The following is a 25946-nucleotide window of genomic DNA, read 5'->3' as shown; positions in this document are numbered from 1 at the left end:
CCTCCCCCACTGGTCCCCTGCGGCCTCAGGGAGAGTCGTCTCCTAAGCTCCGCCCACACGGCTGAGCGTCTGAGCATTCAACACTTGAGTCCAGATCGGTTTACGTGTTTCCGTGTCTACTGTTTATGAGACACACGGGTCTCACCACCGCACTGTGGGAAGCTTTTAATGAATGTGTGGGTTTATTTCCTCTTATTTGCCAGAAGTAGGCGGGTGGGCTGTGAAGAAGCCGAGCGGTTCGGGCCTGGAAGCTCTGAGAGCCTGTGGGCCGCTGTGCCGCGGCCCCCGTCTCTCCCCTCACCCCCCGTGGCAGGTGGCTGGCCTCCGCTTCCCGACGTGTCAGCCGAGGCCTCGGGACACAGACTTCTTGGGGAGCTGACCATGCACATTACAGTAGCTCTCCAGGAGAGTCTGGGGAGCTTTGTTTCACGGTTCTCATAGGATGGCCAGGCAGCCTAAAAAAAAGCTTAAATATTTCCCAGCTATCTTTTATAGAGGTTTGCAGTTTTGAAGGTCACTAATTCAACTTGAAAGTTAGGGTTAAAGAAACATAGATGGTGGTGAGGAGAAAAAGCAGGTTACTTAGAAAATTAAATATCTAATTCGTTATCTGAAGAGCATCATGTGCTCATTGTAGACATTTTAGGGAAGACAGGATATATAGTAAGAGTAAAAAGCCTTCCGTCCTCCCACCCGGAGGTGACTGCTTTGAACATTGTGCTATAGTTTCCCATTTCTTTCTTTTTTCTTTGTTAGTCTCCTATCACAAAATTGGGATCATTTTCAAAATTAGGATCAAACGTTTTCAAACCTCTCATTCCACTGGCAGCTTTTCCATGCCCTTGTGTGTAGTGGGGGCAGGGCCGGGGTGTGGGTCCCCCTCCTCGGGTTGTCCCAGGTGAAATGGCATCCACCGAGACCACGTGTTTCACGGAGGAATTGGCTGGAGACACTAATATGCACCTGATGTTTAACTGTGAACTAGGAGTGAAGTGTGGTGTCCGTCTCGAAGGTGCTGTGTTTTTCCTTTTTCGCGTTTTATTGTAGAGAATTTCAAGCACGTAGAAGTAGGGAGAGTAGCATAACGGAGCTCCGTGTGGCACCGTAACCACCTCCAGACCCCGTTCACGTCTTTTTCCTGCAGTTTCTGAAGCAAATCCCAGATGTAGCCTCTTTATAGATAGTCTGTAACGTATCTCTAAAGAAATCGTCACCCATAAGAAATCAATGGTTCCTTATCATGAAACCACCATCTGTGTGTGACTTTCCGTTTCCTGACTTTTTGGCCAGTTTGTTTCCTTAAATCAGGATGCAGCACACACTGTGATTGGCTGGTGTCTTTTTGTTGTTGATTTGTCTTCTTAATCTATAGGTTCTCCCTAACTCCCCTTTCTCCTTGGAACTTATCTGTTGTTGAAACAGGTCGTTTGCTGTGAGCTGAGCGCTGCACGCCCAGCACAGGGTCAGCAGACCAGCAGCAGTGTTCAGAGCGAGTCAGGCCCACGGGATCTGGACGGAATCGGGCTGCTGAACCAGGTCTGTCTGGGACGCCCTGCAGAGAACATTTTAAAAGATAACTGCACCCAGGTCTGGCCCTTTGTCTTTGCAGGACTGTTGCGCCCTTCCTCTGGGAGGTGTGGCTGTCAGCTGGCCCCTCTGGGTGGTGGCAGCCACGGGGGCCCAGGGCCCAGTCTTGACAGTCAGCCCCGGGCCACCAGCCCCGAGGCTCCGCCGTCTCAGCTTCTGTAGAGAAACTTCCCCACAAACGCTACTTGGTCTTCCGATGGTTTGATTTCTAAAGGAAGGCAGGTAAAGGCCTATATTTGCCTCTTTTCAAAATTGGTTCCCAGCACCTTGCAGCGATGAGCACGTTTGTTTGTATGTTATCCTGTGTTTCATGAGGTGGAAGCCCCTTTACCCACCTCTGGCCAGTGGGAGCCTCTGCCGCCGGCTCTTTTTTTTTTAAATTTATTTATTTATTTATTTTTGGCTGTGTTGGGTCTTCGTTTCTGTGCAAGGGCTTTCTCTAGTTGCGGCGAGCGGGGGCCACTCTTCATCACAGTGCACGGGCCTCTCACTGTCGCGGCCTTCTCTTGTTGCGGAGCATAGGCTCCAGTCGCGCAGGCTCAGTAGCTGTGGCGCACGGGCTTAGTTGCTCCATGGCATGTGGGATCTTCCCAGACCAGGGCTCGAACCCGTGTCCCCTGCATTGGCAGGCAGACTCTCAACCACTGCGCCACCAGGGTAGCCCTGCCGCCGGCTCTTGATCTTTGACCTTTGGTCCTGTGGACCCCGGACACTGGTGCGACAAGATGCTCTGAGCGTGCTGTCCAGTTTCCTGCCCCAGACCTGCAGTCAGCCAGGTGTCCGAGGAGCCTGGTCTGGAGGTTTCCCAGGAGACAGAGTGCCCCCTCCCAGGCTGGCCCTTCACGGGGCCCTGGTCGGCTCTGATCTTCCCACTGCAGCCCAGGGACCCAAGAATAACAGAGCGTGGCGTCTCCACCAGGCGCCTCCCTCATGGCTCCTGGCCAGGTTCCGTCATGAGGCCGCCGACAGCGAGGCTGCTGAGAAGCTGTTTCCTCGGGGATCCTCAGGGCCACACGTTCCTCCCGCCAGATTCCCGTGTTGTACTGTCACTAAGAATAGTGCCTCCCGATGGGTGCGTCACCAACCGGCTGCAGGCGTGAACTCACCTGAGGTTTGCCCCACATCTCAGCACTGGGGTGGCATTGGCTGGGGAGGTGGCCGGGAGGGGTGACTGCTGAAGGGGACAGGTTTCCTGTGAGGTGAAGCAAGTTCTAAAATACCGTAGCGGTGGGGGCTGCACCACACACCTGTGGGCATCCTCCACACCACTGGGAGAGCGACTTTTTATGGTGTGTAGTTACAGCTCAGTAAAGCTGTAAAAACACGTTGGGTGTGGAGGTCACGTACCATCCTGAGATTGAAAGCTGAGGACACCCCCTTCCCCAGGAAGATGTTTATCCACAGACCGTCCTGCATTTTCAAGGGCTCCGTTGTGTCCTCGGACATCAGGCTACGATCCTGCTTCAGTTCAGCCCACTGCCCTGGAGCTGACACAGGGTCTCCTGTTCCCGTGTTGCCTGGACCACCATGATAGTACTCCTCCTGGCCTCCCGGTCCCCCGGTCCCCCGTAGCCGTCCTCCCTTCCACCACACGCAGGCACCGTTGCCCCCGCGTGGTCTCTCCAAGAGACCCCAGCAGTGAGTCTCAAAGTGTGGCAGGACTAAAGCCCCTGGGGCAGTTGAGGGCCCGCCTCTGGTCCACCCCCCAGCCTCCTGCTGGCCACCAGAGGCTGGCTCTCCCGTCTCAGCTCTGCTGGAACTTCTGCCTTGTCATCTCTGGTTCCTGGCTCTGGGGCTGCTCGACGAGTGACCCCAAAACTTGATGACGTGAAAGGACATTTTTGCTTCGGACTCCACAGTTCGGCTGTTTGCTCGAGCTCTTTCTCACAGTCTCATTCACTCTCTCCCGTCCCCTCCTTTCTCTCTCTGTCTCTCCCTCTCACTGTCTCTCCCCCTTACCCTCTCTTTCTCTGTCTAGCTCTCTGTCTCTTGCTCTGTCTCTCCCTCTGTCTCTCTCTGTGTCTCTCTCTTTCACTCCTCTCTCTGTCTCTGTCTCTCCCTCTGTCTCTGTCTCTCTCTGTGTCTCTGTCTCTCTCTTTCACTCCTCTCTCATGTGTCTGGGTTGGTGCTGGCTGTTGGCCGGACCTCAGCCGGGCTCTGCTGGAACATCCCTGCGTGGCCTCCTCATGTGGCCTGGGCTTCCTCACAAGGTGGCGCTGAGTTTCAAGGGGAGAACCGGGTGGACGCTGTATCTTTTTAAAGATCTAGTCTTGGAACTCACACAGCATCACTTCTGAAGACCTGCAGTCTCAGGCCCACCCATGGTCAAGGGGGCAAAGACCCGCCTCCTGGTGGGGGAGGGGAGGTTCTGAGGACAGTGTGGTTGTGTGTTTTTTTAAAGATTCAGTTATTATTTATTTATTTTTGGCTGCGTCGGGTCTTAGTTGCGGCACGCAGGATCTTCATTGAGGCACGCGGGATCTTTCGTTGCAGTGTGCGGGCTTCTCTCTAGTTGTGGCGTGTGGGTTTTCTCTTCTCTAGTTGTGACACGCAGGCTCCAGGGCTTATGGGCTCTGTGGTTTGCAGCATGCAGGCTCTCCAGTTGTGGCACGTGGGCTTAGTTGCCCTGTGGCATGTGGGATCTTAGTTCCCTGACCAGGGATTGAACCCGTGTCCCCTGCACTGTAAGGCGGATTCTTTACCGCTGGACCACCAGGGAAGTCCCAGTGCAGTTGTTTTGGAACCTTCGTGCCTGGCCTGGAGTGTGTCCTCAGTACAGCTCTGTGGAAGCACATGATTGTTGAAAACATTTCTAGCGTCTCTCAGCTTCAGAGCCCACTTTCTTCCATCTGTCCTATACAAAGGTGTCTTTTCTAAAACGTAGATCTGATCATGTTGCTTTCCAGCCAAGGAACCTTAGGCAGCTTGCCGCAGTACACAGGGATGTGACCTTCCCACCCAACTTACCCAGCCCTCTGCTTGCCGACCCCCAGCTCTGCACCCGCGCACTCTGTGCGTCTCCCAGCCATGCCCGGTGCTTCTGCATGTGCGAAGCTCTGCTTGTCAGCTCAGTGTGATCAGGCCTGGAGAGGAGAAGGGAAACGGTGTCTGAAACGCACAAGTAACTGAGTTGAGCGCTCTCTCCTACAGCCTCCCTCCTCTCCCCTCCTTCCCTCTTTTGGGATTTTGATCTGTAGAGTAGGTGCCCATGAATGGTGAAATTGGTCTGAATCAAAGAAATAGAAGCAAAAAGCTGAGAGAATCTGACCAACTCTGAGGGGTCAGAACCCAGAAGGTCCAGGAGGGGGTGTTGGGGAGAGGGGTGGGGTGCGGAGAGGAGACTGCAATTTGTGTTGGTTTATAAACCACTCCCCCTGCCCCGACCCCCCAGCTCCTCCCGGTCTAGGCAGCAAGTCTGGTGTTTGCTTTTAGTTGATTACATGCAAAATTTCCATTTTGGGGTAGAGTGAACATGGCCTGGGGCAGGTGACACACGACCTTTGGTCTTGCCTCTGCTTTCTGACCTCAGTGACTCTTCTCTTTAACTACCGTCTGTCCCAGGTCCCACCTGCAGGTGGAACCCAGCTGGAGGCGCTCTGTCTTCAGGGCCTCTGGTCGGTAGGTCAGTCGGTCATTGTCCTGGGGTGGCCCAGACTAGGGAGGTCTCAGGTGGGGTGGGGTGCTCGGAGGGGCAAGGTACCTGGCAGTCGAATTGTCGCATACTGGGTCAGGTATTCCTTCCTGGGCCACAGTGGAGACAGCTGCCAGACCTGCTCCCTGACTGGGTGTGATGTCCGAGGGCGGTCAAGTTCACGTGCTGAGCTAGCTCTCCGTTTATGGCGGGGGTCCTGTTGAGTGTCCTCTGAAAACAGCTCTATTGAGCAACCTTCCGGAGAGTTTGGACCCTGAGACAACTGTCTTGCAACCAGGGCTTGCGTACAGATGAGTTCCCAGGGGAAAGTAGAAGAAGGGTCTGCTGTATCTCTGTCAGCACCTCTGACCTTAGAAATTAAATGAAAATGAGGTGGCTTTTCATTTTTTTCCCTCTGTCCCAAGCACTTATTTGGAGGAGGGTAGGTTTGGAGAAAAATGGTTCAGAAAGTGTATTTCCTAATGCACAGAAACCAAAAGCTTGCTGTCTTCCTGTTCCATTGTTTTTTTGTTTTTTTTTAAAGAAATACAACAAGGACTTACCAGTGTTAAAACCAGTCTGTTTTTGTCTCTTCTTCCTTCCTGTTTTCTCTCTCTCTGTCTTTAAATGTAGCTGCAGATAATAAAGATGAAGCCAGAGCCCCCCCCAGGCGGTCATATCTGGGTAGGTACCATGTTGCATGAACCCCCCCCAGGCGGTCACATCTGGGTAGGTACCACGCTGCATGAGCCCCCCCCAGGCGGTCACATCTGGGTAGGTACCACGCTGCATGAGCCCCCCCAGGTGGTCACATCTGGGTAGGTACCACGCTGCATGAGCCCCCCCAGGCGGTCACATCTGGGTAGGTACCACGCTGCATGAGCCCCCCCAGGCGGTCACATCTGGGTAGGTACCACGCTGCATGAACCCCCCCCCAGGCGGTCACATCTGGGTAGGTACCACGCTGCATGAGCCCCCCCAGGCGGTCACATCTGGGTAGGTACCACGCTGCATGAGCTTCCTCCTCTGCAGCTCGTCCCTCTCTGTCTCTGCTCCCACCTGTGCCGCATCCTCACCTTGCGTGTACATCATCCACCCAGTGTGGCCGAGGCTGCAGCCAGCTAACCAGCCACACCTGCTGTTTTCGAGCATGAAGTAGCTCCTAGAAACCTGCCCATTTCCTGCGTGTGTGGGAGGGGGGAGAGGGAGGGAGGGGCATGGAGAGGTGGAAAGAAAGAGAAATGATCGGAACACAAGTTTTGGAATTCTTCCGTTAAATTTATTCCAAAGTATTTTATTCTTTTTGATTCTGTGGTAAATGGAATTGTTTTCTTGATTTCACTTTGGTTTGCTCATTGTTTCTTTGTAGAAATAAAATTGATTTTCACATATTGATCTTGTGTCCTGCAACTTTGCAGAACTCATTTATTCTAATCGTTTTTTAGTGGATATTTGAGGCTTTTCTATATGCAAGATTCTGTTACCCACAGTTAGAGGTCGTGTTACTCCTTCTTCTCCGATCTGGATGCGTTTCATTTCTCTTTCTTGCCTAATAGCCCTGTGGCCAGAAGTGGGAGAGCAGGTGTGCTTGTCTTGCTCCTGATTGTAATGAGAGGGCATTTAGTCCTTGACCATTAAGTATGATGCTAGCTGTGGATTTTACAGAGATGCCCTTTATCAGGTTAAGCAAGTGCCCTTCTGTTCTGAGTTTGTGGAGTTTTTCCATCATGAAAGGATATTTAAGTTTGTCAGATGCTTTTTGTGTCTGTTGAGATGATCACGTGGTTTTGTCCTTTATTCTGCTTTTATAGTGTGTTACATTGATGGATTTTTGTATGCTGAACCAACCTTGCATTCTCGGGATAAATCTCATCTGATCATGACGTATAATCCTTTTTATAAGTTGCTAGATTCTGTTTGCTAGTATTAGGTGGAGGATTTTTGTGTCCATATTCGTAAGAAATATTGGTCTCTTTTTTTCCTTCTTCTTGTGATGACTGGTTTTAGTATCAGGATAGAACTGGCTTTATAAAGTAAGTTAGGAAGGGGAAGTGTTCCTTCCTCTTCTATTTTTTTTTAATTTTAAGACTTTGCTATCAATTCCTTATTAATTAAAATGTTTTAATTGAAATATATTTGACATGTAACATTATGTAAGTTAAATGTGTATATGTTAATTTGATACATGTGTATACTGTGGTATGATAGCCCTGGAGTGGTAACACCTCTATCATGTTACATAATTATCTTTTTTTTTTAGTAGTTGGAATAATTACTTTTAGTCTCTTAGCAAGTTTGATGATTATAATTCAGTGTTGTTATCTGTATTCACTCTACTGTGCATTAGATCTGTGGGGCTTATTTACTGCTTGTTGCAAGTTCACCAATTCTTTTAAATGTTTGGTACAATTATCCAGTGAAACTCTCTGGGCCTGGGCGTTTTGTGGGAAGTTTTAAAAGTACTAATTCAGTCTTTTACTTGTTATAGATCTATTCTGATTTTCTATTTCTTCCTGAGTTAGTTTCAATAGAAGTTCTTTCTTAGAATTTGTCCATTTAATCTGTTATTTAATTTGTTGGCATATAATTGTTCTTGGTATTCCCTTATAATCTTTTTGACTTCTGTAAAGTTGGTGGTAATGATCTCTCTTTAATTCTTGACTTTAGTAATTTGACTCTCCTCCCTTTCTCTCTCCTTCTTGTTTTGGTTCTTCCAGCTCAAGGTTTGTCCATTTAATTGGTTTTTTTTCCCCAAAGAGCCAACTTTTGGTTTTGTTGATTTTTCTCTATTGTTTTTCTAGTCCCTATTTATTTCCACTTTAGTATTTATTATTTCTTTCCTTCTGCTTATTTTGGGTTTAGTTTGCTTTTTTTTTAGTTTAAGATAGAATTAATTTATTGATGAGGTATTTCTTCTTTTTTTAAGTTGACGTATAGTTGATCTTCTTTTTAAATATAGCATTTACAGCCATAATTTCCTTGTAAGGAATGCATTAGCTGCATCCTGTAAGTTTTGGTATGTTGTGTTTTTGTTTGCATTTTGGTCTTAAAATATTTTTAAATTTCCTTCAGGATTTCTTCTTTGACTCATCTGTTATTTTTGAGTTTGTTGTTTAATTTCCACATATTTGTGAATCCCCCAAATTTCCTTCTGTTATTGATTTTTAATTTAATTCCATTGTAGTTGGAGAACATATTTTGTATTATTCCAGTCATTTTATTTTATTTTATATTTAAAAAAAATAAATGTATTTATTTATTTATTTTTGGCCGCATTGGGTCTTTGTTGCTGCTTGCGGGCTTTCTCTAGTTGGGGCGAGCGTGGGCTACTCTTTGTTGTGGCACGCGGGCTTCTCATTGCAGTGGCTTCTCTTTTTGTGAAGCACAGGCTCTAGACATGTGGGCTTCAGTAGTTGTGGCACACGGGCTCAGTAGTTGTGGCTTGCGGGCTCTAGAGCGTGGGCTCAGTAGTTGTGGCGCGCGGGCTTAGTTGCTCCTCAGCATGTGGGATCTTCCTGGACCAGGGATCGAACCTGTGTCCCCTGCATTGGCAGGTGGATTCTTAACCACTGCACCACCAGGGAAGTCCCTATTCCAGTCATTTCAAATTGAGGCTTGTTTGATGGCCTGGCTGATGGTCTCTCTTAGAGAACGTTCCATGTGCACTTCAGGACGATGTATATTCTGCTGTTGTCAGGTGGAGGTGGAGGGGTGTCTGTTAGGTTTGTAGTGTGGTCAGGTCTCCTCTTCCCTTTTTCCTCTGTCTAGTTGTTATGTCCATTACTAAAAGTGTGTATTGAAATCTTCAGCTACCTTTAGATTATTTGTTTCTCTTTTCACTTCTGTCAGTTTTTGCTTTTTATATTTTGGGGCACTGTTGTTAGGTGCATATGTTTATCGTTTTATCATACTGATAGATTGGCCCTTTTATCATTATAAAATTTTCCTTCATTTCTAGTGACGTTTTTGTTTTAAAGTCAATTTTTTTCTGACAGTAGTGTAGCTACTGAAGATCTCCTATGATTGCTGTTTGTATGGCATATCTTTTTCCACTTTGCTTTTGACTTCTTTGTATCTTTGAATCTAAAGTACGTCTCCTGTGGACAGCATATAGTGGATCGTTTAAAAAAACTCATTCTGGCAATTCTGCCCTTTGATTGGATTGTTTAATTCATTCACATTTAACATTATTGTGATATGTTTAGATTCACACCTGCCATTTCAGTTTCTGTTTTCTATCCTCATGTCTACCCTAACCCCCAACTGTTCCTTCTTTACTGCTTTCTTTTGTATTAAGTGAACATTTTCTAGTGTAATATTTTAATTCCTTTAATGAGCCTTAAATATATATATATAGACACACATACATATGTGTGTGTGTGTGTGTGTATACTACATTATATCACATTATATTATATTATATTATGTTATTTTCTTGGTGGTTGCTCTAAGGCTTATGATATGCATCTTACCAGAATCTACTTCAGACTTATACTAACTTAATTATTTAATCAGTTAAGAGAGGAAAGGAGAAGAACTACGCACATATACTGTCTTTTATAATTACCTACATAATTACCTTTACCTATACTTTTTGTTTTTCTCAAGTGGATTATAATTATTGCCTGATGTCTCTTTCTTTCATCATGAAGAACTTATTTTTTGTATTCCCTGTAAGATGGGTCTGCTAACAAGAAATTCTCCCAGTTCTTTTTTATCTGGAAATGTCTCTATTTTGCCCTTGTTTTAAAAAAAATTTTTTTGCAGGAATTTCCTGGTGGTCCAGTGGTTAGGACTCCACGATCTCGTTGTTGAGGGCCCGGGTTCAGTCCCTGGTTGGGGAACTAAGATCCCACAAGCTGTGCAGCCAGGATAAAAGAATAAAGTTTTGCTGGATGTAAGAATCTTGGTTGACAGTTTCTTTGCTGCATTTCAAATATGTTACTCATTATCTCTTGCTGATTTCTTTCTTTTTTTTTTAAGTTAATTTATTTTTTTAATTTTGGGCTGCATTGGGTCTTCGTTGGTGCACATGGGCTTTCTCTAGTTGCGGTGAGCAGGGGCTGTTCTCAGTTGCGGTACGTGGGCTTCTCATTGTGGTGTCTTCTCTTGATGCAGAGCATGGGCTCTAGGCACGCGGGCTTCAGCAGTTGTGGCACACGGGCTCAGTAGTTGTGGCTCGAGTGTTCCAGAGCGTGGGCGCAGTAGTTGTGGTGCACAGGCTTAGTTGCTCTGCAGCATGCGGGACCTTCCCAGACCAGGGCTGGAACCCTTGTCCCCTGCATTGGCAGGCGACGCTTAACCGCTGCACCACCAGGGAAGTCCCTGATTTCTTTCTTCTTTTTTTATTTTTTGGCTGTGCCACTCAGCTTGCGGGATCTTAGTTCCCTGGCCAGGGATTGAACCCAGGCCCTTGGCAGTGAAAGCATGGAGTCCTACCCACTGGACCGCCAGGGAATTCCCTCTCTTGCTGTCTTTTTCTTTGGCATTCAACATTTAGACGGTGGTATTCCGTGAGGGTGTAGTTCTCTTTGTACTTATCCTTTTTGGAACTTGTTAAGCTTCTTGGGTGTGTAGACTGATATTTTCATCAAATCTGGGACGTTTTCGGTCATTATTTCTTAGGCTGTTTTCCTCTCCTTTCTCCTCTCTTCAGTGCACCCGTCACACGCACGTTGGTGCGCTGACTATTGTTCTGTGTGTCTCTGAGGCTCTGTTCAGTTTTCTGAATTCCATTTTCTCATTCTTCTTCACATGCATGATCTTTATTGATCTGTGTTCAAGTTTGCCGAATCTTCCACCAGCTCAGCTCTATTGTTGAGCCCCTTATTGTGCTTTTTTTTTTTTTTACCTCAGTTACTGGACTTTGCAACTCCAGAATTTTCATTTGGCTCTTTTTAGTAATTTCTACCTCTTTATTGCTGTTCTCTGTTTGATGAGACATTGTCAGTATACTTCTTCCTTTCATTCTTCATGTATGGTTTCCTTTAGTTCTTTGGACATATTTGTAATGGCTGCTTTGAAGTCTTTTCTGCTGAGTCCAATGGTTCTGTCCCTTCAAAAGCAATGTTTCCTTCTTTTTCTTTTCTTTCTTCTTCTGTGTATGGGCCACTTTCCATACATACTTTGTTGAAAACTGGCTGTTTGAGGTAAAATACTGTAGCAACTCTGGACGCTGACCCCACCCTGCTTGGGGGCCTGTTTGGTGTCTGTGTGTTTAGTGACTTGGCTGGATGGCTGCCCTCTTAGAGTCCCTCCCCCGCTCCCCCGCCAGGCTGGCTGTGGACCTGCTGTTTTTGGCTGTCCTTGGCCCCCCTGTTAAGCTGCTCCGGGGTCTGCCACCACTGATTAACAACTGATTGCTCTGTTGGTTTTGATAACGGCCTAGGCTGCGCAGCGCTCCAAGGTCTGATCCAGTTAAAGGCAGGCAGGGGTGGCCTGAGGCCCGCCTTTGACAGTTGCTCTTGCTGCCTCTCTCTGATAAACGGCCAGCTTCCCCTCAGTTGCCCTCCGGCAGGTTACCTATTGTGTTTGTCTGTGCCCCTCCGGCAGGTTACCTGTTGTGTCTGTGCCCTTAGGCTTGAGCCTGTTCCAAGCAAGGTACCCCTCTGGGGGGAGCTGTGGAGCGCTCTGTTCTCACCCCTCCACCGCCAGGGCAGACCCTCTGAACCCTTGCTCTGGAGCTGGAGGCCGGGCAGCGGTGGCCCTTGTTGGGGTGACTGCAGTGCTCTAAGTGCAGGCACTGGGGGTTGTAGCCCCTGGTATTCCCGGCTTCCCCTCCAGTTGTGGGACCTCCACCCCATGAGCGCACTGAGGCAGGAGGGGTATTCTGTACCTGCTGCTCCTGGGGGCTGCGGGGAGGGGCCCCTCTGGGCTGCCCCCACCTGGGGTGATGCTGTCATCACTCGGGGGCAGGGCGGGAAGCAGGCCACGTCCAGGCTCTTTTCCCAAATAGTTGCCTCTCGGTTCCAGAGACTCACACCAGGGGGTGGAGAACCTCACGACCTGTCCTGGACGGCCCGTCCCCTCGGCTGTATTTCACCCGACGGAAGCCCTGCTGCTGAATCACAGAGGGTGTTTCGGGCCAGGAGGGCACGAGCTTTTCCGTGTTTCTTTACTTACGGGGGAACTCAGGGCACTTGAGCATCTCTGTGGGTTTGCCGTCACGCGGGCGCCCTGGAAGGTCCGCCTTACCGGAAGGCCATGTCCTCCCTTCCGTTTTGAGCAGTAGCCTTAAAGCTTCACTTTAAAAGTGAAGCTGCTATCTTGATTTGGCGAAAACGATTTATCCCAGTCTGCCTGGGTCAGGGCCTTTCTGGCGCTCGTCCAGCTGGGTACAGCCATGTGGGTGCCGTGGTTCAGCACAGAGCTGGTTCGGTCAACCAGTGACCAGCTCGCTGGGCAGACTGGCAGAGCAGGGAGCACAGGCCGTCAGCCTCTGGCCTCTCTCGTTGTCCGAGCAGAAGCTAGCAGTGGGGCCTGGAGGTGTGACGGGACACGACAAAAAGCCTCTTGCAGCCAGGAGCCAGGAAGGCCAACCAACCAGCACCCACGGGGAGGCTCACCCTGCCCGGGGCCGCCTTGGGACGTGATGAGCTCACCTCCCAGGTAGCACTTTTGAATGAGGGGTGTGTCCCCTCTCAGTGGTCAGTCCTGCCCAGCTAGGGGGTCGGTGGGGCCTTCGGCTGGGTCTCTGAGTCTCTGGGCCGTGGCCTGCCTGCTTTGGACGAGCACATACGGGATGAAAGGTGGGTTCGAAACGTGAGCCAGGCTCTGTAGGCTGAGAGGGCATTTATACTCGTGCACCAGATCGCTGGCTACCCTCGCTGAGTGCTGTGTCGTCCCTGGTCATTTGGATAAAGTGAAGCTGGGGGCCAGGAAGGGTCCGCACCTGGGTGGGCTTCCCTCCAGGCCAGTCCCTATCTGGAGCCTGGCCGGGCCATGCCCTGGGTCTTCTCAGATGGCCCTGTGCTCCCATGGGGGCTGGCACGCCCTCGTTCTTTGCTGGAGGGTGAGCCCTGGACATGGGTTCGGAGGTCAGGGCTGTGTCCCAGGACCCAGCGGGCACTTCAGAGGCGTATAAACCGGTGAATGAGACAGCGGTGGGGTTAAGAGCCGGGTTTCAGTTTGAACCAGGGCTTTGAAGGGATGGAAGGTTGGCACGTGAGGGTCTTCTGAGAACGGGGCCATCCCGAGGGTGGCCTTGCCCCCGGGAGTGGGGCGCGTGGGGAGCCCCCTTGGTGGTGTCCCCGCCACGGGGCTCGCGCGCTCTCCCCACGGGGCCGGGGCCGGAGCGCACGGGGCCCTCCGGCGGTCACTCGTGTCTTCCCGGGAGCGGGTCGCACGGGGGCGCGCGCGGGCCGCCAGGCCAGGATTGAGCGTCAGTTGCTGCGGAGCCGTAACTGCCCGCGGTTAATAGGGTCTCGGGTTTAATGGGAGGGGCGGGCCCCGGGCTGTGGGCGGGACGGGTCCGGGCCCCCGTGGCGGGCCCGGGAGGCGGTGGTGCCGGTTGTGCCTGTTTTCCATGGCCTTGGACGGCGACGCGAGGAGCAGACCCGACAGCCCAGTCCGGTGGCAGCAAACCGGCCTCGGCATCAGCCGTGCTGCCGGCCAGGCCCAGACGTCCGGGGTCAGAGGGCAGTGCCCACAGCGTCCCCAGAAGCCTCCTTCCTCTTTGAAATGTGACCTCACGATTTGAGAGGACCAAGTTGTTGCATTGAGATAGGTGAGCGGTTTGTGTATTTTAAGAAATCAACTCCGTGGAGGTGCAGTTTACATACAGCGGAGCCCCACTTGGAGGGAGTGCGCTCTAGAAAAGTCGCTGGGGGCGCAGGGGGCTCCTGGGCCGGCCGGCTGGTGCGTGTCCCTCGCAGGTACCCGGTGAGGACCCGCGATCCTGCCTGGGGAGGGCCCCGTGTGCCGGCCGGAGCAGAGGCCCAGAAGGGCTGCCCGGACACGGCTGCAGGTTGCGTGTGGCGGTACCTGGGGTGTCTGCGCGCTGTTCCTGCTTTTCTCTCACTAAGGAAAGCACCAGGCTGAGTGCGGCGACCCAGGTCGGCTCCGTGGCGCAGCGGCTTCTGTGTCTGGAGCCGCATTCAGAAACCTCCCCTGGGTCTCTGCTCTTCTCACCGGTGGCCGGTCTACACCCTCTTAGGCCAGATGTTTTCCATATTCGTTTGGAGCATAAAACCACAATCCGTTAAGAAACCGAGTCTTTCTTGCCACTAGGACACAGTCTCCTGGTGCAGATTCTCCAAATGGTAAATCACGTCTTAACCCAGAAGTGATGGGACTGAACAAGGAAGGGATGGATTTGTGGATCCAGGGAAGCCTCAGACCTTCTGAGTAACATTTCAATAATTGCGAAGCTTCAGGGATGTGCTCTTCACCATCAGGTGTCTTTAGAGGCAGGTAGGGAGCAGGTGAGCTGGATGCGTCTGAGGCCACACGTGGCTCGGCCCCCAGTCCTGGGCACCTCCCTTCAGCTCTCAACGCCTTGTCTTCAAGTCTTGCCTTCTTGTCTGGAAACCACATCCCGGGACATCCCCACATCCCAGGAGGAAGCATATCCTGCCCGAGTTTGGGGCTCGCTGCGGAAATGGTGACGGGGTGCAGTTTATGTTAACACCTCCAGTTCCTCGGGCCTCCTCCTGGCGGTGTTCTGCCCGTGTTCCTGTTCTCTGAGCACCGTCTGCTCACGCCTGCACCTGCACTTGACTCAAGTCCCGGCACAGCAGGGCGCGGGGGCCCCAGGGGGAGACGGTGTGGCTCCTTTTGAGGAGTCGGGGTGCCCGCCCTCCCCTGTGCCTGGGCCAGCACCAGTTTTTCTGAAAGGGAATCCAGACCTCTCTTCTTTGTTAGCTTCGTTTTTTAAATTATTAATGAGAAAATCTGACATGGGAATCTCTAAAGAAGTAGAAAAAATGTTTGGTCACATCTGATTACAGATCAGGAATCTACTTTTGATTAAGCAGCTTCTGTGTTCCTCTAACTTTTTCTGACTAAACTCTGCAAATTTCATTTCATGCTTTCTATATCTACCCAGTGGTATCTTCAGCTGACATTTTTCCTTATGTAATTCCTACTTTTTTCTCCCTACTGCTTGATTTAATTCACCGCAACACATCAGTTACAGTTGATGGGTAGATGGGTCGCTGAATGGATTTTAAGTTGTCCAGGATTCCAACGACAGCACCTAAGACTTGAAGTTTAAAAGAACTATTTTTAATTTCAGCATTAGAAAATATATTTACTAAAGTGGGTATTTACATCTGTATCTCTCTATGAAAAGCAAATCATATATATGAAAAACTTTATTACACATTAAATTTATTTTTAAGATATAATTTACATATCACAAAATGTACCCTGAAAATTTTTAAAGTTGAGATAAAAGTGGCACAAAGTCATCCATTTTAACCATTTGAAAGTTTACAATTCAGGGTTTTTTTTTTTTTTTTTTACAATTCAGGGTTTTTTTTTTTTTTTTACAATTCAGGGTTTTTTTTTTTTTTTACAATTTAGGGTTTTTTTTTTTTTTTTACAATTCAGGGTTTTTTAGTACATTCACAATGTTGTGCAGTCATCACCACTGTCTAATTACAGAACATTTCTATCACCCCAAAAAGAGACCCCACACCTCCCAATGTCCTTACGCCAAGCCCTGCCAACCACTCAACTGTTTTGCCCGTTTTGGACACTTCACATCAGGGAATAATACAATATGTGCCTTTGTGTCTGGATTCTTTCACTGAGCATAATATTTTCAAGATTCGTCCAGTTTGGAGCATGTGTCAGTCCTTAATTTCCCTTTTAAGGCTGAGTAATATTCCAGTGTGTGGCTGGACCACATGTTGTTCATCCGTTCGTCCATTGATGGACATTTGGGTGGTTTCTACCTTTTGGCTGTCGTGAATAGTCCTGCTGTGAACATTCCTAGGAAGGCTTCATGGAGCCATATGTTTTCAGGTCTTTTGGGCATTTACGTAGGAGTAGAGTTGCTGGGTCTGTGGTACCTCCATGTGGAATCATTTGAGGAGCTGCCAGCCTGCTTCTCAAAGTGGCTGCGCCATGTTACATCCCCATCAGCCGCGTATGAAGGTTCCAGTTTCTCCACGTTCTCACCAAAACTTGTCTTGTTTATTTTTGCCACCATAGCAACTGTGACCTGACAGCTCACCGTGGCTTTGGCTCGCGTTCCCCTTACGATTAGTGACGCTGAGCATCTTTTCATGTGCTTGTTGGCCTCTCCCGGGAGCTGAGTGATGCTTGTTTTGTAGATTTCTCTGGTTTAGTGTCTCTCAGAGCTTCTCTTGGCCCTAACGTCGCGGGAGGTGACCCGGGACGCGTGTGTCCTCCCTGCAGCTGCCCCCGTGCTTCCCCTCCTGGCCCCTGCGTAACAGCCAGCGGTTAGAAGAGTCAGGTCCACAGGAGCCTCCTGGGCGCTGCCCTCCGGGGCTGCCTGGTCCTCGACCGTCGCACCGAGGATGTGCTGAGAGCACAGCCCCTGAGGGTTTCCTTAACTTGCGGCGAGATCAGAAGGCAGAGGAGTGGACGGGCTCCAGCTGTTCTCTCGTGGCTGCGTGACCTGGATGAAGCCTGTGTGGGAAGTGGCCGAGGGCTGGCTTGTGGTGGGAGGAGCCCCTCAGAGGGTCGGTGAGGCCCTGTGCGCCGGGGCTGCAGCCCGGGTGGGGTCTGGACACTGGCAGTTTCCTCGCGTGAGGATGCGCGGACCCCTCCTCGCATCCGAGGGAGCACGAGTGACAGTGACAGTCGGTCCGGGACCTGGGAGGGGCCTCGGTCTTAACCTCTGAACTGGGAAGCAGACCCCCTCCCTCATGCAAGCAGAACGGCAGGTGAAACTGCGCCAGTTCTCATCGACCCCCTGTGCAGCTCCGAACACTGAGCCGTGGGGGTGGGCTTCCTGGGACGGAGGGCCTGTCCCCCTGCCGCGTGGCTCGCTCCTCACGCCCCTCTGAACTCCCGCCCCGTTTAAGCAGCTCCGTTTTCTTTTAGCAGCTTTACTGAGGTCTGATCAGCACATGACGGGCGCACTTGGTGTGCAGTTTTGGTCAGGTTGGGCATTATACAGCCTTCACCCAAATTAGGACAGTGAACATGACCGTCACCCCCCAGATTTTCCTCTTCACCCCCAGGCCCTAATCTACTTTCTCTCACTAGACACTCGTTTGCGTTTACTAGGATGTGACAGAACTGGAACTATACAGTATGTACTGTTTTGTCTGGTTCCTTTCACTCAGCGTAATTGTTCTAAAATTTGTCCAGGTTGTAGAGTATATCAACAGTTCATTCCTTTTTACTGTTGAGTTATATGGTTGCACTACAATTTGTGTGTTTATTAACTGGTTGATGGAAATTTGGGTCGTTTCCAGTTTTTGACTGTTACAAATGAAACTGCTGTGAATGAACCCTTGCGTACAGGTCTCTATATGAACATATGCTTTCTTTTCTCTTGGGTGTATACCTAGGAGTGGACTGGCTGGATCATATGGTAAGTGTATGTTTAATTTTTTAAGAACCTGTTGCACTGTCTTCCGAAGTTCTGTACCATTTTGCATTCCCACCAGCAGTGTGTGAATTCCAGTTGCTTTGCATCCTCATCAATACTTTGTATGGACCTTTTTTAAAAAAATTTTTAGCCATTCAGATAGGTATGTGGTGGCATTTCATCGTTGTCTTAACTTGCATTTCATTAATGATGTCGAGCATCTTTTCGTGTGCTTGTTGTCATCCTTATATCTTCATTGGTGAAGTATCCAAATCTTCTGTCAATTTAACAATTGTTCTTATTGAATTTTGAGTTTTTAACGTTTTGGATACGGGTGTTTTTTATCAGGTACATGGTTTGCAGTATTTTCTCCCCGTCTGTGGTTTGTCTTTTCATTCTTTTAGTGGTTTCTTTTGACGAGCAGAAGTTTTAAATTTTTATGAAGCCCAGTTTATCAGTTTGTTCTTTTATCGGTTGTGCTTTTAGTGTCAGGTTTAAGGCATCTTTGTCAAACTCGAGGGCACCAAAGGTTTCTCCCTATTTTTTTTTCCTGGTGGTTTTGCAGTTTTAGGTTTTACATTTAGATCTGTGATCTAATTATCTGTGAGTTAATTTTTGTTCACAGTGTGAGGTATGGCTCCAACGTTGTTGTTTTTGCATATGGATGTCCAAAGACCGTCTTTTTTCCCCACTGAATCACCTTTGCATCTTTGTCAGAAGTCAGCTGTCTGTGTGTGGGGTCCATTTCTGGACTCTGCTCTGTCGCATTGATTTGTTTCTCGATTCCCATGCCAGCACCCACTGTCCTGATCGCTGTGGCTTTTTGGTGCTGAGTCTTGGAATCAGGTAGCGTCAGTCCTCCAACTTGGTTCTCTGTTCTACGTGCTTTGCATTTCTATATGAATTTTAGAATCCATTTGTCGTTTTCTACAAAAAGCGTGGTAGGGTTTTGATTGGGATTATCTTGAATCTATAGATTAATTTGGGGAGAATCGACATCTTTATGACTGTGCCGAAAGTGTTAACACCGGAGGCCTGGGACTGCTGTCCTTAGGAAAGCCTGCTTGCCAAGTTGGCCCCTGGCTGACGTCTGGGAACTTGGAGTTTGGCATACTTCCCGTCATTCTCAACGATGAGAGGGGCTTTCTGTGCTTCAGCTGTCTGGACACCTGCTTTCCTTCTGGAAGTCTGGGATTTTGGTGTGTGCTAGGCAGAGGGTGTCTACGTGACCAGCCCCCAGTAAAAGCTCTGGGCACCGAGTCCTTAATGAGCTTCCCTGGTGATCGTCCGTTGCTGGAGGAATCAAGCTCATCCGAGGGAGGGTCCTGGGAGAGGCTCCTGGGAGCTCACACCTGGAGTCCTCCAGACGCCGCCCCATCTGCCCCTCCCTTTGTGGATTTTGCTTTATATCCTGTGGTATAATCATCACGGCTGTGGCTCTGGAGACATGCTGGGTGACTCCTCCTGAAAGATCATCGGACCTGGGGATGGTCTTGGAGACTCCCGCCACAGCAGTGTTGAGACGCCAGCGCAGAAGCACCGTGTAGCTCTCCACTTACGTCTGCTTTCATTTCCCTCAGCAATGTTTTGTAGTTTTCAGTGTGCCCATCTTGCACAGTGTCAGATTTATCCCTAAGTACTTCATATTTTTTTATTACCGTATCATGTATGGTATTGTTTATTAAATCTCAGTTTCTGATTGTTCATTGCTAGTATGTAGAAATGCAATTTACTTTTGTGTATTGATCTGATAGCCTGCAACCTTGCTGAACTCATTTATACATTCTAATGGATCTAATCCATGATGCAGATCATGTCATCTGCAAAAAGGGATAGTTTTACTTCTTCCTTTCCCACCTGGATGCCTTCTACTTCTTTCTTTTTTTTTTTTTTTTTTGCCTGGTTGCTCTGGATAGAAACTCCAGCAGTGTTGATTAGAAGTGGTAAGAGTGCGCATACTTGCTTTGTTCTTGATCTTAGGGAAAAGCACACTTTTGTTTATCCCCTGCCTACCTTAGTGTAATTGTCATACAGTTAACTTTTCATGTGCTAAAGCCCCATGCGACATTGCTCTTATTTTGTTTAAATAGTCACTTATCTATTAATAAGATTTAAATGATAAGAAAAAAATCATATATATTCACCCACTTATTTACCATTTCCAGTGGTCATTTTTTTAAATTGATTTATTTAATTTATTTTATTTTCGGCTGCATTGGGTCTTCGTTGCTGCACACGGGCTTTCTCTAGTTGCAGCGAGCAGGGGCTACTCTTCGTTGTGATGCGCGGGCTTCTCATTGCGGTGGCTTCTCTTGTTGCGGAGCACGGGCTCTAGGCATGCAGGCTTCAGTAGTTGTGGCACGCGGGCTCAGTAGTTGTGGCTCATGGGCTCTAGAGCACAGGCTCAGTAGTTGTGGTGCGCGGGCTTAGTTGCTCTGTGGCACGTGGGATCTTCCCGGACCAGGGCTGGAACTCTTGTCCCCTGCACTGGCAGGTGGATTCTTAACCACTGCGCCACCAGGGAAGCCCCCAATGGTCATTTTTGATTGGATGCCAGACATTGTGAATTTTACTTTGCTGAGTGATGGATATTTTTGTGGGCCTATAGATTTTCTTGAGCTTTGTTCTAGGGTGCAGTTAAGTAACTTGGAAACAGTTTGATCTTTTTATTTTTAAAAAAGATTTATTTATCTTGTTTATTTTTGGCTGCATCAGGTCTTAGTTGCAGCACGCAGGATCTTCGTTGAGGCAGGCGGGATGTTTCGTTGTGGTGCATGGGCTTCTCTCTAGTTGTGGCATGTGGGTTTTCTCTTCTCTAGTTGTGGCACGCAGGTTCCGGGGCCTGTGGGCTCTGTAGTCGTGGTGCATGGGTTCCAGAGTGTGTGGGCTCTGTAGTGCGTGCAGCTCACGGGCTCTAAGTTGAGGTGGGTGAGCTCAGTAGTTGTGGCACGCGGACTTAGTTGCCCCGTGGCATGTGGGGTCTTAGTTCCCTGACCAGGGATCGAACGTGCGTCCCCTGCACTGTAAGGCAGATTCTTTACCTCTGGACCTCCAGGGACGTCCCAGTTTGATCTTCTTAGATCTTGCTTTTAAGATTAGTTCAGCGGAACCAAAGCAGTGCCCAGCCTGTTCCCTACTGCTGGGGCAAGTTGCCCCTGTGCTCTGCCTAACGCCTGTGTGTTTTGAGGTTTCCCAGGCTGGCTGGGGTGAGGGATGCTAATGTGAACCCTCTTGGTTCCCTCGCTGGTGGGGGCCCTGCCGAGTCCTTGAGGGCCATTCTGCAGGCGCTTGGCCCCCACACGGCCCTCCCTCCAGCCCCGAGACCTGCGCACTCCACCTGTTCATTCCCAGACCAGCTCGTTCACCCAGGCTGTCTGCCGGCTTGGCTGTGAGGGGCCCACTTCCTGTCCCGTGTCCTGGGAACTCGCAGGATACAGCTGGGACAGGTTGGGGCGCACCACGCCTGCTTCCCATCTCAGAGGTCACTGTCCTTCGCTGCCCAATGTCCAGGGTCTTACTGGGAACTCGCCGGGTACAGCTGGGACAGTTTGGGGCGCACCACGCCTGTCCCATCTCAGAGGTCACTGTCCTTCGCTGCCCAATGTCCAAGGTCTTACTGGGAACTCGCCGGGTACAGCTGGGACAGGTTGGGGCGCACCACGCCTGCTTCCCATCTCAGAGGTCACTGTCCTTCACGCCCAGTGTCCAGGGTCTTACAAGGATGTATTTTGCCCATTTTTGGTCCAAAACTCCGCGTATTTTGACCGTGTTTTGGTTGTTTGGGAGAGTAAATGTGGCCCCTTTGCCCCATCTTGGATGGAAAGAGAAGTGGCAGCTCAGTTCTCACTTTTCCGGCCTTTGTATTCTTCTAAGCACCGCTAGCCCCTTAGGTGTAAATGCCCAGCTAGTATGGGTTTTTGTTCCTGTCCTATAGCCTGGAATTTGCCAGAGTGGAAGGATGATTAACCTTTCTTCTCAGGGCGGTGGTGACTGTGACGGGCTGTTCCCCCGCTCCTTTGCTCTGGTGCGAGCTGCCACTGTGGGTGTCCCAGGGAGTCCCCACCCCTCCCCGCTAGGGGCACCAGCTGTCCCCCTGCTGCTCTGGGGGGCCCCGCTTAGATGGCTCCGTTTGTGGTAAACGGCTTAGGGTGTGCTCGGCTTACCGGTGCCTGTTTTTTAGGAAGGGCCTGTGCCTTGATTTTCAGTGAACATCATAGGCTGAGTGAGTTGACAGGCTTGGATAGGGTTGGATGGGCCACAGAGAGGGACAGTGACCGCATCTGAAGCCCACGTGCATCAAGTCACGCTGTTGCCATGGAAACACAACTGGGCATCTGTGGGGCTCTCGTCGTCTTCTTTTTTTTTTAATTAATTAATTTTATTTATTTTTGGCTGCGTTGGGTCTTTGTTGCTGCGCGTGGGTTTTCTCTAGTTGCGGCAACCGGGGGGCTACTCTTCGTTGCAGTGCACAGGCTTCTCACTGCAGTGGCTTCTCTTTCGCAGAGCACTGGCTCTAGGCGCACGGGTTTCAGTAGTTGTGGCACGTGGGCTCAGTAGTTGTGGCTCACAGGCTCTAGAGTGCAGCTCAGTAGCTGTGGCGCACGGGCTTAGTTGCTCCGCACCGTGTGGGATCTTCCCGGACCAGGGCTCGAACCCGTCTCCCCTGCACTGGCAGGCGGATTCTTAACCACTGCGCCGCCAGGGAAGCCCAGCTCTCATCTTCTTGATCTCATCACACTTTGCCTTCCTCTTTTGTCTCAGATACATGGTAACTTTTGTGAAAATGCACGTGAGGGTCCTTTTTCCTTTCTCTGGCAGTTCACTGCTGTATCTCGTAAAGGGCCAGGTGCTCCCGGGTGCTGGCACGTTTCCCTGGAACTTCAGAAACAGTGGTCAATGCAGCTCCTGGAAGAGACGATTCCCCTGCTTGTGATACAGGCAGAGGCAGACTTCTGGGAAGTGGGCATTGATCATGACAGGTCCTCTGTCCCCGATGACTAGCTCCTATCCCACCTCCTCTGAGCCACACTTCCTCCTGCCCTTTCCCGTTCTCAGGGACCTTTGTCCTCACCCCCCGGAGGGCGTGTGGCGGTCCCCGTGCGGCGGTCCCTGTGCAGCAGTGGCCTTGGAGGCATCGACCTCTTGGATCTTGTTCTCTGAGGCGGCCAAGTACTGTTTGCCAAATGAGCGTTGAATTGGGCAGCTTTCCACCTCGTTGGGAATCCATGCTTGTTGGTGATGCTGCCTGTTACAGTCATTCGGGCCCTTTGAGGAGACACCTTGAGTTACTCGTTCAGAACATGCTTACTTGGGCCCACCTCTTCCTGAGCATAGACCTGTGAGCGAGCTGCATGACTTTTTGTTTCCAAGCCCCCGCACTCAGACGCGGGGCCCGGTGGCACTGCCGGGCCGCCCTCACGTCCCCCGCCCCGCCCCCGCCCCGCACGCCTCTGCGCCCGCCCGCGTCACTCACCCACTCGCCCGGGCTGCCGGCTGGTTCCGAGTGGGGTCCTTGCGCGGGGACAGCACTTCAGCTGCAGCAGGTGGGTGCGGGTCTCAGGTCGGGTTTACTGAAGGGGCGCGTCCCAGCGACTGCAGTGGCTGAGGTGCGCAGCCCGGACCCTCGTCACCACCACAGCAGTGGATGCTTGGGCGAGGGGCTGTCGGATGAGAATTTGACAGCTGGGATGCCTGAGCGCTGCTGTTGGACTCTGACCCACGTGGTTGAAGTTTTATAAACCTGAACGGCAGGAATTACGCTCATTTCCACAGGTCACCACAGTGAGTCACGGTGAAAAGGGCCGTGTCTCCTGGGTTCTCGAAGTGAATTGTTGGCGCCTAATCCTTCGGAGGGGGCAGTTTCCTGAGCATCGAGTCCCGGGAGCTGGCGCGCGCTGTGCGTCCTGCCGGCTCGCCCGCCCAGGGCCCCCTGGCTGGTGCCAGGCTGATGGGAGGAGGCCGATCCGTCCGTCATGCTGGGGGCTCATGTGCCTGTACATAGTCCTTGCTTTCAAAAGGAATTCTTTACAAATGTATCCAAGAGGCTGTGTTTTCTGCCACAGATGAGCTTCATTCCATAAAATGCAGCTTTGTGTTTTCGAGCGTAAACGCAGATTGCTCGACAGACTTAATACAGCCAGGCGCTCTGGCGAACGGCAGCCATGTGAGCGAGCTCTCTGGAGGTGGCAGCGGGGCTCCCGGCCCCTCCGCGCTCCCACGGACGCCGTCCCCCCCATCGTGACCCGCTTCTGGTCCTTGTGTCCCTCCTGGGAGTCCGTCGTGGTGAACGCAGGGAGGGGTTCTGTCCTCAGCGTCAGCGGAGCAGGGGGCTGACAGGACGCGGACTCCCCCGAGCGCCTGTGGGGTGACCTCGACATTCGCTGTGCCGTTTCTGGCATTTGTGTGGATGGTTTTTTGGCTACAACGGCTTTGCAGAACCTGCCTGTGACGCAGCGGGATGTGGACCGGCAGACCAGGGGCCCGGGATGGCCTGAAGAGAGCTAGCGAGAAGTCGGAGGTGGCCAGGTGGGCCCCCTGCGGCCTCCCTGAAGCCAAGGTGAAGCCCCAGGCCTGACCCTCCCTGCGGGTGGGGGGCGGGCAGAGATGCCGTGGCTCTGGCACGGCCCCTCTCTGGGCACCATTCTTCTGTCCAAGCTCGCGCTGACGTCCTGTAGCCTCAGGACTGGGTGTACAAACATCTTTTCGAGTACCTGTTTTCAGTTCTTTTGGGTGTATGCCCGGAAGTGGAATTGCTGGATCATACAGTAATTCTGTGTTTAATTTGTTGAGAAACTGCCGTCCTGTTTTCCGCAGCGGCTGCGCCAATTTACATCCCCACCAGCAGTGCTCGGGCTCCCTCTTCCCACCTCCTCGCCAACACTTGTTATTCCTTGTCTTTTTGATGATGGCCATTCTGACAGGTGTGAGGTGACATCTCATTGTGGTTCTGATTTGCATTTCCCTGATGATTAGTGATATTGGACATCTTTTCATGTACCTGTCGCCCACTTGTATGTCTTCTTTGGAAAAACTTTTATTCAATTCCTCTGCCCACTTTCATTTTTATTTTTTTATTTTTTAATAAATTTATTCATTCATTTATTTATTTTTGGCTGTGTTGGGTCTCCGTTGCTGTGCCGGTTTTCTCTAGTTGTGGCGAGCGGGGCTACTCTTTGTTGCAGTGCACGGTATTCTCATTGCGGTGGCTTCTTTTGTTGCGGAGCACGGGCTCTAGCACACAGGCTTCAGTAGTTGTGGCTCGTGGGCTCAGTAGTTGTGGCTTGCAGGCTCTAGAGCGCAGCCTCGGTAGTTGTGGCGCACGGGCTTCAGTAGTTGTGGCTCGCGGGCTCTAGAGCACAGGCTTGGTAGTTGTGGCGCACGGGCTTCAGTAGTTGTGGCTCGCGGGCTCTAGAGCACAGGCTCAGTAGTTGTGGCGCACGGGCTTAGTTGCTCCATGGCATGTGGGATCATCCCGGACCAGGGCTCGAACCCGTATCCCCTGCACTGGCAGGCGGATTCCCAATGATTGCGCCACCAGGGAAGTCCCATTCTGCCCATTTTTAATGGAGTTGTTTGTTTTTGGATGTTGAGTGGTCTGGTTCTGTATATATTTTGGATATGAACCCCTTACAAGGTAGTAAATATTTCCTCCCATTCCATAGTTTGCCTTTTTGTGTTGCCGATTGTTTCTTCTGCTCTGCAGAAGCTTTTTCTTTGTTTCTTTTTCCATTAAAGTTTTAAAGGTTGCACTCCATTTACAAAGTATTGGCTATACTCCCTGTGTTGTACAGTACATCCCTGTAGCTGATCTTACACCCAGTAGTTTGTACCTTGCACCCTCCCACCCCTGTATTGGACGCAGCCCCCCACCATAACTACTAGTTTGTTCTTTATATCTATGAGTTGCAGAGGCTTTTTAGTTTGATGTAATTTCACTTGTTTATTTTTGCTTTCGTTGCTTGTGCTTTTGGAATCACATCCAAAAAATCGTTGCCAAGACCCACATCAAGGAGCTTTTTGCCTAGAAGCACAGAAGTTTAAGATTTTGATGTAGTCCAATTTATCTGTTTTTGCATTTGTTGCCTGTACTTTTGGTATGTCTGAGAAATCGCTAACAAACTCAGTGTCATGATGCTTTCTCCCTGTATTTTCTTCTAAGAGTTTTCTAGTTTTTTTTTTTTTTTTTTTTTTTTTTTTTTTTTCCTGCGGTACGCGGGCCTC

At 50.3% G+C, this 25946-nt stretch overlaps 1 protein-coding gene across 6 annotated transcripts in view; it reads left to right on the top strand.

The window, feature by feature from the left end:
* SLC66A2 (solute carrier family 66 member 2) overlaps window positions 1-25946 on the top strand; it is a 49085-nt gene that overhangs the window by 7106 nt on the left and 16033 nt on the right. For 2 of the 6 annotated variants that reach the window (XM_019937267.3, XM_073790844.1), the window contains exon 3: window positions 5852-5902. The exons of the other annotated variants lie outside the window; for them this stretch is intronic. In XM_019937267.3, coding sequence (XP_019792826.2) covers window positions 5852-5902 — 51 coding nt within the window. The remainder of the gene's footprint in view (window positions 1-5851; window positions 5903-25946) is intronic. 6 annotated transcript variants of the gene reach the window in all.

The sequence above is a fragment of the Tursiops truncatus genome, chromosome 13 (genome assembly GCF_011762595.2).
Source record: "Tursiops truncatus isolate mTurTru1 chromosome 13, mTurTru1.mat.Y, whole genome shotgun sequence".
NCBI lineage: Eukaryota > Metazoa > Chordata > Mammalia > Artiodactyla > Delphinidae > Tursiops > Tursiops truncatus.
This window is presented reverse-complemented; position numbering and strand designations above follow the sequence as displayed.